Here is a 13,107-nt window from a genome sequence, read left to right as displayed (position 1 = left end):
TGCGACCATCAACCGTCGGGCTTTGTTCTTGACACTATTTGAATTGAGGGAAAAGCGCAAAGATCTACACAGCACGTTACGACTATCTTCGTATTGCTAGACCAACCTGAGGGTAAGCACCTCAACAGCAGGCCTGCACTTCCGTTTTTCTAACTGCACAAGCAAACGAGTGAAGTAGGTGCGTACTTCTGTTTTCCACCTACAGAAGTAAATGAGTTGAAGTAAAGTCTGTTCATTGACATGAGAGTAACTGTGGGATTACGTTGCCGTGGGCCCTACTTTCAAATAAAGTTGTAATATGCGACCCCGTAAAAGTTCTGCTGGCAGTGGGCGGGAGTCGATAGCTGAGCTTCTCACGAGATGACTGGAGGGGATCACTTCTGCCTAAACTATTCTGCCAAACAGAATTCTGGGTAAGTATAAGAGCAATCCATCTTCCTACCTACCGTCCACGTCACCCCAAAGAGGTTTTTCGAGCACCTCAGCGGTTCATACCACCTCGCACAAATAATGCGTTTCTCCTTCCTCGCCCTTATTGTTGCGCTGACAACATCTATAACGTTTGTCAGTGCGTGTGCGCCAGTGGAAGCGCCTTGTCTACATGACGGTGACTGCTGCGATAAAGAGGATAAATGCGTTCAAACTGTAAGTAGGGGTAGTTTGCTTTGCATCAAATTTTCACTTGATGACTCACCCTTTGGGCCTTGTAATATCAGGCGGATGGTGCTCAAATGTGCTATCATAAAGGCGATTAGCCCCAAAGAGGAGGCCGTTAAATTTGCACGTAGCAACACACTGCTGGGTCATGTTTCCGCTTTCCCATTGGTATGGTTGTTGACGGAATAATATGCAGGTCGCTGCTGATTGAGAAATGAATAGAGGAAATGCCGCAAAGTGAATGAAGTATTTGCGCACTTGTTGGTTTTGGTGTAAATGGAACCCAGGCTTGTAATCCGAAATAGTTTGACCACATGACCAGCACACCATCTTCGATCCAGCTACAAACATGAAAGACTGGAATAAAGACAATCAATGGTTACAAGACCATCGTCTTGTAAGGCTGGCAATAATTGTCCTGCATAGAGTACATCTCTCAACGGACATAAATTGGACAAAAAAAAGGCTGGCAATGGGTTCGACAATCGATACAAATAGGCAGAGTAAACACGTTTGAACGCACTGAGTTGTAATTGCGACGTGAGACGACAACTTTCTGAGGATATCAGACTTGATTGGAGCGGGGAAAAGATCGTGATATTGAATCCGAGGGTACATGGCCGGACTATATACATCTGTGAGTGGCTCAATGGCCAAACTGAGGATGGACACCTGATGATGGGGGTTCAATTGGATGCATCATTATGCCTAAAATGTTATCTTTACCAGTGAGTCATCCATGCAGTCTCGATGTGCTCCGATTACAGATGATTCCCAGTCCGTGGCGTTCAGAATGGCTTATGTCGAAATATTGGTAACCATTCTATGGTAAGTTGGTAACTGGTGAGCGTTAGCCTGGGACGGCGCAGCCAAGTACAGTCACTGATCTCGCGTTTACTGTAGAAATGGAAGTCAATATATTGGTTTGTGTCATCCACTTTGAAATATGGAAATGAGACATACATGTTCTGGCTCCTCTATCACCATAGAAGAGAACATGCTACACACTAACATATACATGTAGTTCCATGCACTACACAGCAGATGGTTGCTGATGCTCTTGGGACCCTCGCACGTGCGCGTCTCCATCGGACATGTTCTTGAGGCTCCTGAAAAGTACATGCATATATTATGGGCGCATCGTGTTCATAGGCCATTTTTTTCGTTGAGTACATGTACGTATGTCCCTGTAGTGTATTTTCGACGTATCAGACTCCAGAGGGTGCGGTGAAGTCGTTTACTTGTGATCGGTTTGAATTTTGCTGTCGTTGCTGTGCTGCTAGGTCGAAGGCTGAAACGTACTCGCACCTGCATCGACAATATTAGACACGCATCAAAATTGATAAACCAAACGAGCGCAGTGACTATATATATATCGCATTGACATGATATTTGTGGACCATGGCTACTATCGAACTTCCGAAGCTTGGCTGTGGGAAAAGACCTGGTTCAGCCTGGTTCCCCAAAGCGGGCTCAATTGCCCACCGCCATTATGCACATTACTTATATATATATAACACGTCGACTGCAGTCGTGCAGCGCACGCTCAAACAAAAGGTTCCCAGACCAGACCTACTACGTCGTACACGGTAAGTGAGCCTCCTCCTCCCTACCCACTACCTAACCTCAATTCCATCTAAGATGTCAACAGAATCACCCACCGCGCCTAACGATTTCTCAACGGAAACCCTCATCCGCTCCTTCATGACAATCATCCTCTCCGAAATTGGGGACAAAACCTTCTTCATCTCTGCCATTCTCGCCATGCGCCATTCTCGCCTCGTCGTCTTCCTGGGCGCTATTGCTTCCCTTGTGTTTATGTCTATGCTGTCAGCGTCGCTGGGTCATATACTACCCACGCTTTTACCCAAGAAATGGACTCAGATCATGGCTGGGGTGCTGTTTTTGGTGTTTGGGAGTAAGATGGTGATGGAGGCAAGGGAGATGGGGGGAAAGGGGAGGGAAAAGGTTGAGGAAGAGATGAGAGAAGCGGAAGAGGAGATAGATGGGGACAGATTTGATGCGGGGGATCGTATTCCGCTTCAACGACTCGAGGAGGGGGAAGCAGTCCCTTCATTCCCCGATGCGCGAAAACAGAAAAAATTGGGTTGGGGTATCGCGGAAGGCGCGAGGAATTTTTGCAGTCTTATCCTTGGGCCTGTTTTCGTGCAGTCCTTTGTGCTTACTTTCCTTGGGGAGTGGGGGGATAGGAGTCAGATTGCTACGATTGTTTTAGGTGCTGCTCATGTGAGCTCTATTTTTTTCTTTCTTAGTTCGAGGACCTGTGTTGACGAGGCGCGTTTTTAGAATGTGTATCTTGTGGCACTAGGGACGGTCCTTGGCCATGCATGTTGTACAGCGCTAGCTGTCGTAGGAGGGCGGTATGTATCGAGTAAGATATCGGTCAAGCATGGTGAGTCATTTATTTGCACCTGATTATTGTCCTTTGCCTCGGAATACTATCATACCCTCATGCGTTTATTCGACGCTCGTCGTCTATCATTACTCCCTATTGCGCATGCCAATCCTGCTGTGCTTGCTGCATCTAACCTGCCGCCTTGTTTCATTTGTTCCGAATTTCTTGTTTGTCGTCCATTTAGAAGCATCGCAGCTGACCCAGCATTGCAGTGACCCTAGGAGGCGCAGTTCTTTTCCTCATATTCGGCGTCATCTATCTCTACGACGCGCTTGCTACTTCTGCAGAAGAATTCTTGATACCCACTAACCCTGCAGGGGAGCCGTGAGCCAATGCATATCTATGTTTGGGCTGTGCCAACGCGCGTACACGTATCTTACCAGGACTCGTCCTGCCGCTCCTTATCACGCTCCTTCGCAAGCCCTATCATGTCTATACTTTCCATTTGGGCGGACAAGTACCATCATTGCTGCCCTTCGCTTCCCTCCGTAAAGTTATGTACACCTTACATCCTTCCATGTCTCCTTCCACTCATATCCTTCCGTATAAGAAATGAACCGAAAGTTAAGTAGAACTTCTTCCCTCTCAAGCATCGAAAGTGATTGGACAGTTTGTACTACATTGGGCCTGGTTGTGGGCGTTATCTGTTGGCCAGTTCATGCTTAGCAACCTTCCACCCAAATTGATATCCCTCTCCCCCTTCGCTTGCTTTCGATGCGGTCATTTCATCTGAACGAGGCGAAGAAGAGGTCGAGTTGGGAGACACGGCATCTTCGACCCGAATGTGGTTCCCTCATCCAAGACTGCGAGAAATCGGAAAAGGCGTCGTGCGAGGCGCAAGGATATTTTGCATGCAGTCAGTCTTGTATTGGGTCCATTTAATTTGGTCGTTAGCGCTTACTTTTACTGCTGCTCATGTGAGCGTTTTACAGGTTTCACTTAGCATATTAAATTCGTTGACCACTGCATGCTGGCTGTGGTGGGAGGCCGTTGTATGTTGACTAAACTTAAATAAGTGTGGTGAGCCATGTTTTTTCTGCCCACTTACTGTCCTTTTACCTCGAAATAATATCCGACTTGTGCGCTCATTCCACGCCATGACCTATTAATATTATTACTCGCCGTTCTCGCTGTGCTCGCCATATTCCACCTGCCGTCTGGCGCTCTCGCAGCCTATTTGTTAATTTCCCGTCCATCTATCAATCAAGAGGCCGAACTGACCTAGCGTTTGGAACTGCAGTGACCCTAGCAAGAGGCTGAGTTATTGTTCTCATGGAACATCATCCACCTCTGTGATTCGCTCGTCATCTCGGTACAAGAATTCTAGATACCTATCAGCCCAGGTGGCAAGTCATGATGCCTCGATGATTGGACGCGCCGATATATATTAGCTTGGTGCAGTGAGATGCAGTGATCGACACGTTAACGCCATTGGCCTTCATGGCCACCAAGCAATCGGCCCCGAGTGCCATCTATCAAGCTCGCACTTGAATGTGTGGCGCATTAGAATGCCAGCACAGATATATTTTACTTACGTGACCAGACACATTTGTGAGTTCTTAGTAGCTGTATTTTACTCGACACCCTATTCCATCCTGCATATACATGCATTGCCATGACGAAGATTCTACTGCACAGCATTGATAACAGGTACCTGTGCCTTGGCCGTGTCAGCTATAAATCTAGTAGAATGAAGCTCTTGTCATGTCACTCATGTATGAAAAGACAAAACTGTAATAATGGGACGGCGACGAACAATGCGTGGGCTGCCATGGAACAAAGGTAACAAAAGTAGCAACTGCGTATATGAATGACAATAGTATTGGAAGGAAAATGGCACGTTCAGTGGCCGCGATTGTTTTGTAGTAGGGCGCTTGCCAGTTTCACTTCCACTGGCAACACAGCAACCAAACAGCAACCGCCAACGTTAACTGAGACCTACTGCCACAGTGGGACCCGAACCGGTCTATGGATGGGCCAAATTGACGACCTTCTGTCGAAGACGCCCAAGAACAATCAGTGCCGGTTTGGCGGCAGTGCAAACCCACAGCTTTCCATAATGCGATAACAAGTTATTAGCGCCATCTTCTCCAATGGACACACTCTCTCGCCACAAGTCATTCCTATTAGCCAGTGCCGTTCTCTTACTTGCTTCCATTTTCACCCCACAAACAGACCATCCTACAGAGGACATTGTTCCTGTGGAACCGCATATAAATACAGAGGGAACGGTACGTCGTTTTTCGTACCCTTATCACTCCCTACCATTACCAATCGATTCAGAAGCTTATCATCTCCATTAGTTACCTACTACAACATCTCATTCAATGAATCCATCCTCCGGGAAGTCGAGCGCAGATTCCGAGGCGATAAACGTGGATGCAGGCACTCTTCCGCATGACACAAAGCTCGACCCCGAGTGCGTTCCAAACCTAACATCCTTGTTACTCTCTCACTCAAAAATATCCTCAGTTGTATATTCTGCAAGATCGTCAGAGGGGAAGCACCGAGTTTCAAAGTATACGAGACGAAACACAGGTACGCTGCCTATCAGTCAATCACCGTTCAATCACCAATGCCACACTTTAAAAGTCTCGCCTTTCTCGCGAAGCCTCCTGTTTCTCATGGGCATACTCTTATCATACCCAAATGTGTGTACCCATTCAATCTAGGCGAATTTGCGTTAAACAGTTGGGTCAGACCACTCCCGGACATTAACAGATCCCGGACTCCCGGATGAGTTCCTCGCGGACGTTGGTCCTATAATGAAGAAGATAGCAGTTATGAACGGCGAAGATTCATACAACATCATCCAGGTATGCCCCTCCCCGCTTGCAAGAGCTCCTGCTCTCTTCGTTCGCGCACTAAGTTAACACGATAATCAGAACAACGGCAGGACAGCCGGACAAAGCGTTGACCATGTACATTTCCACGTTGTGACGAAGCCAGTGAGCCAACCTGCTCAAGGACTCGTCCTAACACCCGAGAGTTGGCCTTCGTACCCTACGACCGATGAAGAATACGCTCACGACGCAGACCAAATGAGGCAGATCGGTAGGAATCACGGGTTCCCGGGCGTTTCGGCTTAGAATTTGGGGTTTGAAGTATGGTGCGATGTGCAGTTTCGACAATTGTATCGTGGCCAACGCCGAACTTGTATTGTTCGATGGGATGGAGATTTACGGAAGTAGTTTATTGAGGTTGTGGGTTTGTTGTCGTGCGAGGGGTGTTAAGGTAATCTTGTATGATTTTTCCCTTGGCTGTCTGCAGATATCCGTCGCAGTATACAATGAACCTAGGCAGCCAACACCCATGTATTCTTAATTTTCATTCTGAATCAGTCACTTTTTCTTGTAGTATACGATACCTAAAGGCCCCTAGTGGGTACATGGAGATGACATGAACGTGGAGTGCTCCGTGACAGTTTTGCCTTCATACATGGCTACACCGTAGATAACAAATCGAAAAGGTCAGATTGGTCTGAGTGCACTTACTACAGAAAAAAAGTTCGTAGATCATGGAACGCGAACAGTCAACGTTTCAAACTTCTGTCGCTCTCACAGACGTCGTCGGTGATGCCATCTCTCCTCCCGTCCACGTTGTGATGCCCCATCCCTACACCATCAATATGATACTGCTCGCCAACCAGCTCTTTAACAGCAACCATCAAACGATCGAGTCGAGTGATAATTCCAAAGGTGGTAGAAACGCCAACGCAGAATGTCCTGAACAAAACATGACAACCTCTCAAATGGAAAGGAGATGAGAGACTCACAGGTACTGCAAATTCTCCAACGTTTCCACAGTAAGCATCCGCGGCAATCCGTAATTGTCTTCTGACTCCTCATGCACCACGTTCAAGCCATGATGCCTGATCATGAACCTGTCAAGTAATGGGCATGGGGTAATTTGAGGCAAAGGTGAGCCTGTGCGCAGTGCATTGGAGATGAGACCTGGGAAGGAATGTAAGGTTACCACAGGTAAAAGCGATCAGAAAGCATACTGATAACAGCAAGTACATCGCCTTGGAAATCCGAATCAAGCATCCGCGTCCGGCGCAGGAAGGCATAAGCCCAAGCGGGTTCCAGGTGATGCACTATGGACCTCAAATGACACAGTTGATATGTGATTTGCCTGTTTTTGTTTAAAAACACAAGATCGTCGTAAGATATAGACACTCACATTTGAATCTCCAATATCTTGTGATATCTCTCAGCAGGCCATGTTCCGTGCAGCGAAAACTAGTGAATCAACGGATGTAAAGGTCTATATCTGGAATTGTCTTAGGGACATAGGGCGAAGGATCATATGAAAGGAAATATAATGGTCATTCTTGTCAGCACAGTGGAAAACGTACTTCAACGGAACTCGCCAACGTTTCGAGAATCGAAAGGCGAAGTTGAAATTGAGGAGAGCTTACTCAGCAACTATACTCGCACTTCGTACAAGTGCCGGGTTACATAATCCCGGCACCGGATGTGCAATTTCTTCTTTGGATCGTCCAACAACGTCGAGTTCGGCATAGCTCGCGCATCCTCACTATCGTTCTTTGCTCCCACCTACCACTCCCCTTTATTATACACCGTAGTCTCTCGTTTCGTTTTAATCTCATTATCCACGTGGTATACTTCTCAATGCCAATATATTGATTGCCCGGCCTGTCACTCAAGAGTCGAAGCACGCTCGAACTCGTAAGGAGGTTTTCCCGTCCTCCCAGCGGCTCCACCTGCTTGCGTCCCATCCCGAGCTAACGCTCGGACCAGCCCAACACCTTAGATCGTGTCACCGACTCTTTATAGCGCCAGACGAAGCTGGACCTTCAACAAGCCAGTATCGCCTCACAAGCATGTCTGAAGTCAATTTTAACGAGCGCTGCATACATTCTTCCGGTTGTAGCTTTAAGCTGCCTGCTTTGCTCCTCATTAATGCCAGTGCGCGATTATATCCAACGACGTTCAATAACCTCGACAGTCTCGAATGTAACCCACAAACAAGTCAAGGCCTTCGTTTGGTTTTCACAGTGGAGCCCTGGGGTTCGTGGAATATGAAATTGGTCTGGTCCGCTTGCCGCGAAGTTTCGTTATGAAGTCAACAGGTAGCTGGGTCAGATGCATCCCTGCAGAGTTGACGTCGTTGGCTTTCTTTCGTCGAGCTCGTAGTTTTGGGAGAGACATTTTTGTAATTATATTGAGATCTCTCGCTATTTGAACCTGAGCTCACACCAGGATATCTGCAAACTTCATCGTTATCGTGGGTAGACTTTACTGATTACTCCATGTTGCTTTGAATACGTACTAATAATAGACTGAGGTCTGTCTTGGTATTTCTCTGTATCCTGCAGGGAATAGTCGATGACTCTGCAATCTTCAGTTATATCTGGAAACGAGTCGGATCGCTGCAAGCTAGTCAACTCTCAAAGTACAGGTTGTATGCGAGCTATTACAACTTCAGTAGTGCAGACGGCAGCGTCTCGTGTTCAAACCAATGGCACTTCATTCTCACCTACAAAGCACCCAGCGGTCGCATTTGGCTCCGGAGCAACAGACTGGGAAATACAAATAGAAGTCAAAACTAGGTGTACATATAGGAGAGGATACAGTTTCAAAGTCTGAAATATGGAAAGTTATCTGCTTGGCAATAGGCTGCACGTAACCACGGCTGGATGCTACATGCAAAGTCGTTAGATTAATGCACTAATCAACAGGCTGGGAGTACATACAAAATCGATCATATGCCAATATGCATGAACACTATGCGCTGGTCCAAGGGCATGTCCTTGTGCCGAGCCAACGAGCTGACCGCTTGATGTAGCGCTCGGGCAGCTCGTTTGGAATTCATTGTGCCATCCCCGCAAAAGTTTTTGTAGAATGCCTCAACTAAGCCATCAGGAAAACCACCGGTTCCTTTTTTAACTTAATTTGTCACTTAATGACGTGAAAAGTGACATCAAGTCATTTGAGTGAAAAAGCGTGAACCACTTAATCAAGCCCACTCCATCTCTGAATTTTCGCTTATTTCACACTTAATTCACTTAAAAAACCAGATAAAGCGGCACAAGCCATTCATAAAAAAGGGGGCATACACGATAAGCGTAAAATTAAGGAGACTCTCTAATACAAAAGTCGAGAGCCAGCTGGGGGTACAGGAAAAATGGCGGACATGTGGGGGCAAAAATGGTGGTGAAAATGATGATAGTATGACAGCGGGATTCCACCGGCGGTGTAGTAGAAGAGACAACATCCTACAATGATGAATGTCAGTTGGATGAAACCGGAATGACAAGTACTTACAAAGCATAGCACGCTCATTGTCCTCTGACTCGTCGTCGTTAAGTGAGTCCTGCGGTGATTCGATGGCGTCGTTTAAGGCAGTACAAGCATGCGCCATCTGTACTGTGGTCTCTACATACCCAGCAGGCTTGCTCGAGATAGACTTGATGAAAGATGCAGTGACTTTGCCCCAGCGAGCCGCTGAAAACAAAAACGGGGCATTGGTCATCTTCCCGGTGACCTTGTTGAGGACTTTGGGTAGTTTGATGACGAGTTTACCTCTGCAACTGGTCGCCAATATATCCTTGACTTTCAAATTTTTGTTTGCGAACATTCCCAGGGCACGCTTGATCTAAAACAAGAATAAGTGCGAATTAAATTATTCTCAAATCAAACTTACTGCTGCAGCACAAAGGGCAATAACACCTGACATCCTGATGGCCCTTGTCGCAAGTGCGTGTGTGTCGAGGTCAGGAACGTCAACATACCCACTAATGGCATTAAGATGTGCTGTACCCAACAGCTGTAATACAAAAGGAGAACGGTACGTCGTGAGGGGGCTTGGCTTGTCAGGGTCCTTGAATAGGAATGCATAGTCTGCGAGAAGGTGGGCGGCAAGTTGAACAGAATCGCAGTCAGAGTTTCATGACAAAAAGTCCACGATAATGACCAGGCCCGTCGAGCCGAAGTTGCTGTGCCATTCAGAAATTCGCTGCGCAGTCTAATTACAAGTACAGTCAGTAAAGCTTGATATAAAATAGGAAACTTACAAGGGAATGAATCACGCTGCCATGAACAATAGTGATATTGAGCTCCTTGAATACTGCATTGAAAATTAGCTGCGCATGAAGGAGAAGAACGTTGTCTGGGATAGTCCAGAGGTCTTCATAACTTCCGGCCCATAACATAACGGTAGGAAGATATTTCTTTGCCCAGCGTTGATCTACCTGCAACGTGGCAGGTAAATCAACGTTACGATACACACTACGAGGTTTCATGTTATCTGGCACAGTGTCCATGTTGAGCTGGCGTTTGGTGCCGCGGGCACGTGCAGCGGATGCCTCAACTTTGATTTTTTTGGGAGCAGGTGGTTTGCTGTCACTGGCAGGGACAGCAGTCACAACCGATACTGATGTCTGTACGAGCGTCAGAGTGAGTGCGATTAAATTAAGTGTCCTTCCTGAAAATGTTTTGCGCGGATCTTTCTCCTTCTTCACCTCCACTGGAGGCTCGGGCTTGGGCTCGAATGTGTCTTCAAAATCGGGGCCTTCGATATCCATGGACCAGTCAGACACCATAGACTCCTCGTCGTCATCGAAGACGTCATCCACGCTAGCTTTTCGCTTGAGGGTCCCGCGATTTTCGATCTGTGTGAATGGAGCCCGAGGCTCCTGCGAGTACCGTTCCTGTTCTGTGAATGAAGTCACAGAATCATCATCCGACTCATACGCTGGTGGAGCATTAGGCTCGTCGAAGTCCATGTTATCTTCGAATATTGAGGCCACCTATGAAGCAAATAATTAGCGCGCAGATACTACTAATGATCAAACAGTGGCACATCACCTTCGATTTCCCCTTGCCTTGCGCAATAGTGGCCTCGTGCTCCAACGTATCATCGATATCATCTGCAAAGTCGCCAATGAGGGCTTCTGCAACAGGAGCCGCAGGCTTGCGAATTGGGACCTGTGCATCCGAAGTTGCCACAGTGGAGGCAGTGCCTTGTGAGAAAATTGATGATGGAGGCGCTTGAGTTGGAAATGAGGTGCTGGATGCGTGGGACATGGGTTCTGATTTTCCAGGCTTGACGCCTGAAATCCAATTGGTCACCTGGCCACCCAATGCGAATTTTTGAGTGGTAGCATTGAAACTGGAAGTGAGATTGAGGAAATACAATGTTGATTCAGTGAGGAGTAACATTGGATGGTGAGAGAAGGAAGCCTTACAGTGCTGGCGTATCTTTCCCATCAGATACACGTGCCACGTTATTGGCGTTGTCACCTTCCAATTTTGATGATGGTTCGTTGATCTTCTTTTGCATGTTACTGATAGCATCCTTTATCAGCGCCTTTCCACCTTTCTTTATTACCTTCCTCTTATTTGCGCCTGTGGTTCCATCCTCCATGTTATCGGTGGCCTCCATGGTCTCGACAGCCTCCACGGTCTCAACAGCCTCCCGGAGGTCGTTTGCCTCATCAGCTTCCAACATGTTGTCAGTATGATCACCACCACTCCTTGCTACAGGTTTAGTCGCCTTACGAGCCCTTGGCTTGGGCCGAACGGGGATCGCCTTTTTGTTGAGTAATTCTTCCTGCGCTTTCTCCATCTCATTTTGCATACCAGCCAAGCGCTCCAGCCCTTTTTGGACCTGTGCTTCCTGTGCTTCCTTGAGGGCAAGGTCATCGGCGGCCTTTTGCGCTTTGGTATGCCTCTTGATCTTTGCGTCAAGCACTATCTGGCCAGGCCGAGTGGTTGCATTTGATGTACGGGTGCGACGGGGAGCATTTTGGGTAGACATGACTGAGGGGATGAGTTTGCGACTTGGGAAATAAGATGAAGGGCAAAACTTTTGCTGGAGAGAGACAGGCGGGTTTGGAAGTTGGAAAAACTCGTAAGCTCCCAAACAAGTATGTACACACTAATCGGACTCTGTTACACAGTACGTTGAACTTATTAGGGTCATCACACATTTTCGGCCGGCTCTTCAACTTGACTACCATCGGATGCCCAAGGCTGCTCGCAGGGACCACAGCGCCCTTCAGATTCCATGTGGGTACTTGAAATGCGAATGCTACTTCAAGACTCAGGCAGGGTGCAAAAAGCACTGGAATGCTTCGCACCCAACATTCATATCAGCTCCTACCACCGGCGTCTCACATACTGCTACAGTCGAAGACGAGCCCGAAGAAACCACACAATGACTTCTTCGCAGGACATGATGACTTCTCCGCAGGCTTATTTGACGCAGGTCAGGCTCTCGATGAGCCTGATCATCTGGACACGCAGTTTGTGGGGCCGGGTGATAGATTATACCGCAACTATCACCCGAAACTAAATGGTACATTTCTTGGTTCTTTTCCAGCTAGTTAGAATTAACACGGGTATTCACACAAGCTTGTCCTTGTGATGCGACAGGTCAATTCCTTGAAGACGGAGCATCCCCAACGCCACCTCCAAGCAAATCACCTGATGACTGGACTCCATACCGGGATCACGTTGAATTTGAGACTGCCGAATTCCTGTACACGCGCAACCAGATGTCTGCCGGGGACATCAATGTCTTATTGGATCTTTGGGCTGCAACCCTCCTGAAACATAACGACAAGCCGCCGTTTGCAGACTGCCGTGATTTACATAAAACCATTGACAGTACACCGGTGGGTGATGTCAAATGGCAGTCTTTCAGGGTCCAGTACACGGGGGAGAAGCCTAGAAACACAATGCACCACCGTGGATGGGTCAATCTCACGACGTTTGGTATCGAGATCCCCATGAGGTTGTTCGAAACATGTTGGCAAACCCTGACTATGCCACGGAGATGGACTACCAGCCCTACCGTGAGTTCTCGACTGACAACGATGAACGCCAATGGCAGGACTTCATGTCCGGCGACTGGGGCCTGGAACCAAGCGGTATGTTCTCTTTTCTTGTTTCATGTCGCTATACACGCTGATGATCTTTGAATAGGATATCATTGCCAAAGATCCGGATACAACTGGCTCGACCTTTGTTCCGGTTATACTCGGAAGCGACAAGACGACAGTTTCA

At 47.5% G+C, this 13,107-nt stretch overlaps 5 protein-coding genes across 5 annotated transcripts; 4 read left to right on the top strand and 1 right to left on the bottom strand.

The window, feature by feature from the left end:
• Positions 1-305: 305 nt before the first annotated feature.
• On the top strand, positions 306-966 carry DFJ58DRAFT_191605 (uncharacterized protein). Its single transcript, XM_041379148.1, has 2 exons — positions 306-825; positions 880-966. The coding sequence occupies exons 1-2, from the start codon at positions 511-513 to the stop codon at positions 931-933; spliced, it is 369 nt and encodes a 122-aa protein (XP_041236739.1). The 5' UTR covers positions 306-510; the 3' UTR covers positions 934-966.
• A 1,134-nt stretch (positions 967-2,100) lies between these two features.
• On the top strand, positions 2,101-3,897 carry DFJ58DRAFT_191459 (uncharacterized protein). Its single transcript, XM_041379144.1, has 4 exons — positions 2,101-2,246; positions 2,299-2,904; positions 2,965-3,070; positions 3,286-3,897. Exons 2-4 carry the CDS (start codon positions 2,299-2,301, stop codon positions 3,399-3,401), a joined length of 828 nt encoding a protein of 275 aa, XP_041236738.1. The 5' UTR covers positions 2,101-2,246; the 3' UTR covers positions 3,402-3,897.
• Positions 3,898-5,013: 1,116 nt separating this feature from the next.
• On the top strand, positions 5,014-6,376 carry DFJ58DRAFT_191509 (HIT-like domain-containing protein). The gene is made up of 5 exons (XM_041379146.1): positions 5,014-5,304; positions 5,377-5,492; positions 5,546-5,724; positions 5,774-5,889; positions 5,959-6,376. The coding sequence occupies exons 1-5, from the start codon at positions 5,167-5,169 to the stop codon at positions 6,160-6,162; spliced, it is 753 nt and encodes a 250-aa protein (XP_041236737.1). The 5' UTR covers positions 5,014-5,166; the 3' UTR covers positions 6,163-6,376.
• Positions 6,377-6,540: 164 nt separating this feature from the next.
• Positions 6,541-7,483, bottom strand: DFJ58DRAFT_191501 (uncharacterized protein). Its single transcript, XM_041379145.1, has 4 exons — positions 7,256-7,483; positions 7,077-7,207; positions 6,849-7,026; positions 6,541-6,798 (listed from the first exon to the last, which is right to left on the bottom strand). Coding segments are annotated over exons 1-4 (504 nt in total). The 5' UTR covers positions 7,258-7,483; the 3' UTR covers positions 6,541-6,605.
• Positions 7,484-12,168: 4,685 nt separating this feature from the next.
• DFJ58DRAFT_735249 (uncharacterized protein) lies at positions 12,169-13,012 on the top strand (the record flags this gene model as incomplete). The annotated part of the gene is made up of 3 exons (XM_041386601.1): positions 12,169-12,409; positions 12,475-12,716; positions 12,773-13,012. The coding sequence occupies 3 exons, from the start codon at positions 12,169-12,171 to the stop codon at positions 13,010-13,012; spliced, it is 723 nt and encodes a 240-aa protein (XP_041236735.1).
• Positions 13,013-13,107: the final 95 nt, after the last annotated feature.

The sequence above is a fragment of the Suillus subalutaceus genome, assembly GCF_016647625.1.
Source record: "Suillus subalutaceus strain FC151 chromosome Unknown DFJ58scaffold_206, whole genome shotgun sequence".
NCBI classification, from domain to species: Eukaryota; Fungi; Basidiomycota; class Agaricomycetes; order Boletales; family Suillaceae; genus Suillus; species Suillus subalutaceus.
Note: the sequence above shows the minus strand (reverse complement) of the source record. Positions and strands in the feature narration are given on the sequence as shown.

Bases quoted from the DNA above. Each gene is read 5' to 3' on its own strand.
- DFJ58DRAFT_191605 (XM_041379148.1), top strand. From the start codon at position 511: ATGCGTTTCTCCTTCCTCGCCCTTATTGTTGCGCTGACAACATCTATA. The intron at 826-879 runs GTATGGTTGTTG...AGAAATGAATAG, and splicing joins ATGTTTCCGCTTTCCCATTG to AGGAAATGCCGCAAAGTGAA.
- DFJ58DRAFT_191501 (XM_041379145.1), bottom strand. The intron at 7,027-7,076 runs GTATGCTTTCTG...ATTCCTTCCCAG, and splicing joins CGATGTACTTGCTGTTATCA to GTCTCATCTCCAATGCACTG. The intron at 6,799-6,848 runs GTGAGTCTCTCA...TGTTTTGTTCAG, and splicing joins TTGGAGAATTTGCAGTACCT to GACATTCTGCGTTGGCGTTT.
- DFJ58DRAFT_191509 (XM_041379146.1), top strand. From the start codon at position 5,167: ATGGACACACTCTCTCGCCACAAGTCATTCCTATTAGCCAGTGCCGTT. The intron at 5,305-5,376 runs GTACGTCGTTTT...CATCTCCATTAG, and splicing joins ATATAAATACAGAGGGAACG to TTACCTACTACAACATCTCA. The intron at 5,493-5,545 runs GTGCGTTCCAAA...AAATATCCTCAG, and splicing joins GACACAAAGCTCGACCCCGA to TTGTATATTCTGCAAGATCG.
- DFJ58DRAFT_191459 (XM_041379144.1), top strand. From the start codon at position 2,299: ATGTCAACAGAATCACCCACCGCGCCTAACGATTTCTCAACGGAAACC. The intron at 2,905-2,964 runs GTGAGCTCTATT...GCGCGTTTTTAG, and splicing joins TTGTTTTAGGTGCTGCTCAT to AATGTGTATCTTGTGGCACT. The intron at 3,071-3,285 runs GTGAGTCATTTA...CCAGCATTGCAG, and splicing joins TAAGATATCGGTCAAGCATG to TGACCCTAGGAGGCGCAGTT.